We start from the raw sequence: 1,608 nt of genomic DNA, 5'->3' as shown, positions 1-1,608 counted from the left end.
CATGAGTGTTATGGTGGCCCTCGGAGGGCCAGTTGTAATAAGCTTTGACGTTTCATGTTTAACTTTGACTAAACAGAGTTTGAACATGTCCTCTTTTAAACACTGATAAGAACTAAGTGTATGACTGACTAAATCTGAAATATAGAAATATTATTAAAAGTAAAACTAATAAAGTTTTACTCACTGATGAGTTTCTAGTAAGTAGCTAATATGCATTATGACAGATTCAGTTTATGGTTGATGCTGACTTTAAAGCAGCTTATTTTCAGACAGTTTTAACTAAATTGCTCTTAAAGCCAACAGCTCAGAGGCAGGACAATTGTTATTATCTTTCACCTTTTAAATTTATTTTTGTTGCATTTAATCTTTAAAGTTTACCGTTGATTTAAGAAACAATGCATGTTGTTATATCAGTTGACCCAACTGTACCATTTTGGCAACGCCAACTCACATCCAGCTCTTTTGCAGCTTTCCGATAAGCTCGGTTGTGCTGTGCTCGGGCCAACCTGCACCTTAGCTACGTTCTCAATAGTTGAGTAAGTGACACTTTGCTTTATTTTAAGAGCTACATTAACAGTTACATTTAGAAAATAAAGATTTAGCATTACTTGTAAAAAAATCACCCATCTTGAACTGTGATGATTCCAAAAGTTAATCWATTGTAAATGTATGGCAATATTCATTTTTTCCAAACTCTTCTTGACTAAATGAATGGAAGAGCCGTGTCTTCTCTCCTGCCAGTTTTTGTGTTGTTGATGTTCTCTCCTGACAGTTTAGAAATAGGCCTGAACCTCCGGACGCCCATCATGTCAGCGGGAAGCTTTGGCCCCTCCTGTGACTACACTCACAACCTGCAGCGGCTCCTGCCACCGGCGCGCAAGATCTCAGACTTCTTCAACCACTTCTGGCAGGAAAAAAACACCATCAAACCCAAGTGGGAGACGGCCTACATTTACAAAAAACAGCACAACCTGGAGGATTGCTTTTGGTCAGTGATATCTCCTTATCATCAAATTGTGCCACAGTTTAGTCACAATCTATTGGGGTTGTAGGTCATGTGAATGGAGCTGTAGCTACTCTACTTCATGGGGGGAAYAGAGTTGCAATATGTGACTTTTGAAAYATGTACWTCAAACTGAAGACAAAARTTATAAAAATAAAAAAGTTACATCRCCTCAGAAGTCTAGCCCTTGTGAATACTACCCAGAAGAAACTTAATTTAAAGTAAAAACATGTCAGAAAATGTTGTGTATCACAGGATTGAACTGACATTTCGACTGACTTGATTTTTTTTTACAAAATCATAGGTTTCAAAGTTTAAGATTTAAACCAAAAATGCTTGGCTTAAGAGAAAGGTGTTTAAACTTTTTAAATTAAAATTGTCACCAAAAGTAAAGAAATTGGTAGATTATTTCTTGGTAACAATGCTTCTTGGCAATAAGACTTATACCTGTTAAATGCATGTTCCTTACAAACGTGGCACCATTTAAAGGACACTTCTACAGATGATTCAAGACTTTTTTCATTAAGGTAAGATTTTGTAGAGACAGTTTGCTCAAGGCTTGTTTTATTATGCATTTATACAGCGGGTAAAATAAGTATTGAACA

General features: G+C 36.3%; 1 protein-coding gene across 3 annotated transcripts in view; it reads left to right on the top strand.

The window, feature by feature from the left end:
• Positions 1-1,608, top strand: part of gucy2cb (guanylate cyclase 2Cb) — a 39,971-nt gene that overhangs the window by 9,968 nt on the left and 28,395 nt on the right. For 2 of the 3 annotated variants that reach the window (XM_014028403.1, XM_014028394.1), the window contains 2 exons: positions 469-536; positions 773-988. In XM_014028403.1, the coding sequence (XP_013883857.1) occupies positions 469-536; positions 773-988 (284 nt within the window). Of the gene's footprint in view, positions 1-468; positions 537-772; positions 989-1,608 lie in introns of those variants that run through there. The other variant, XM_014028410.1, reaches the window with a different exon arrangement.

This window comes from Austrofundulus limnaeus, unplaced genomic scaffold, assembly GCF_001266775.1.
Source record: "Austrofundulus limnaeus strain Quisiro unplaced genomic scaffold, Austrofundulus_limnaeus-1.0 Scaffold5, whole genome shotgun sequence".
Classification (NCBI taxonomy): domain Eukaryota; kingdom Metazoa; phylum Chordata; class Actinopteri; order Cyprinodontiformes; family Rivulidae; genus Austrofundulus; species Austrofundulus limnaeus.
The sequence above is the reverse complement of the archived record's forward strand: the minus strand, read 5'-3'. Positions and strand labels throughout refer to the sequence as shown.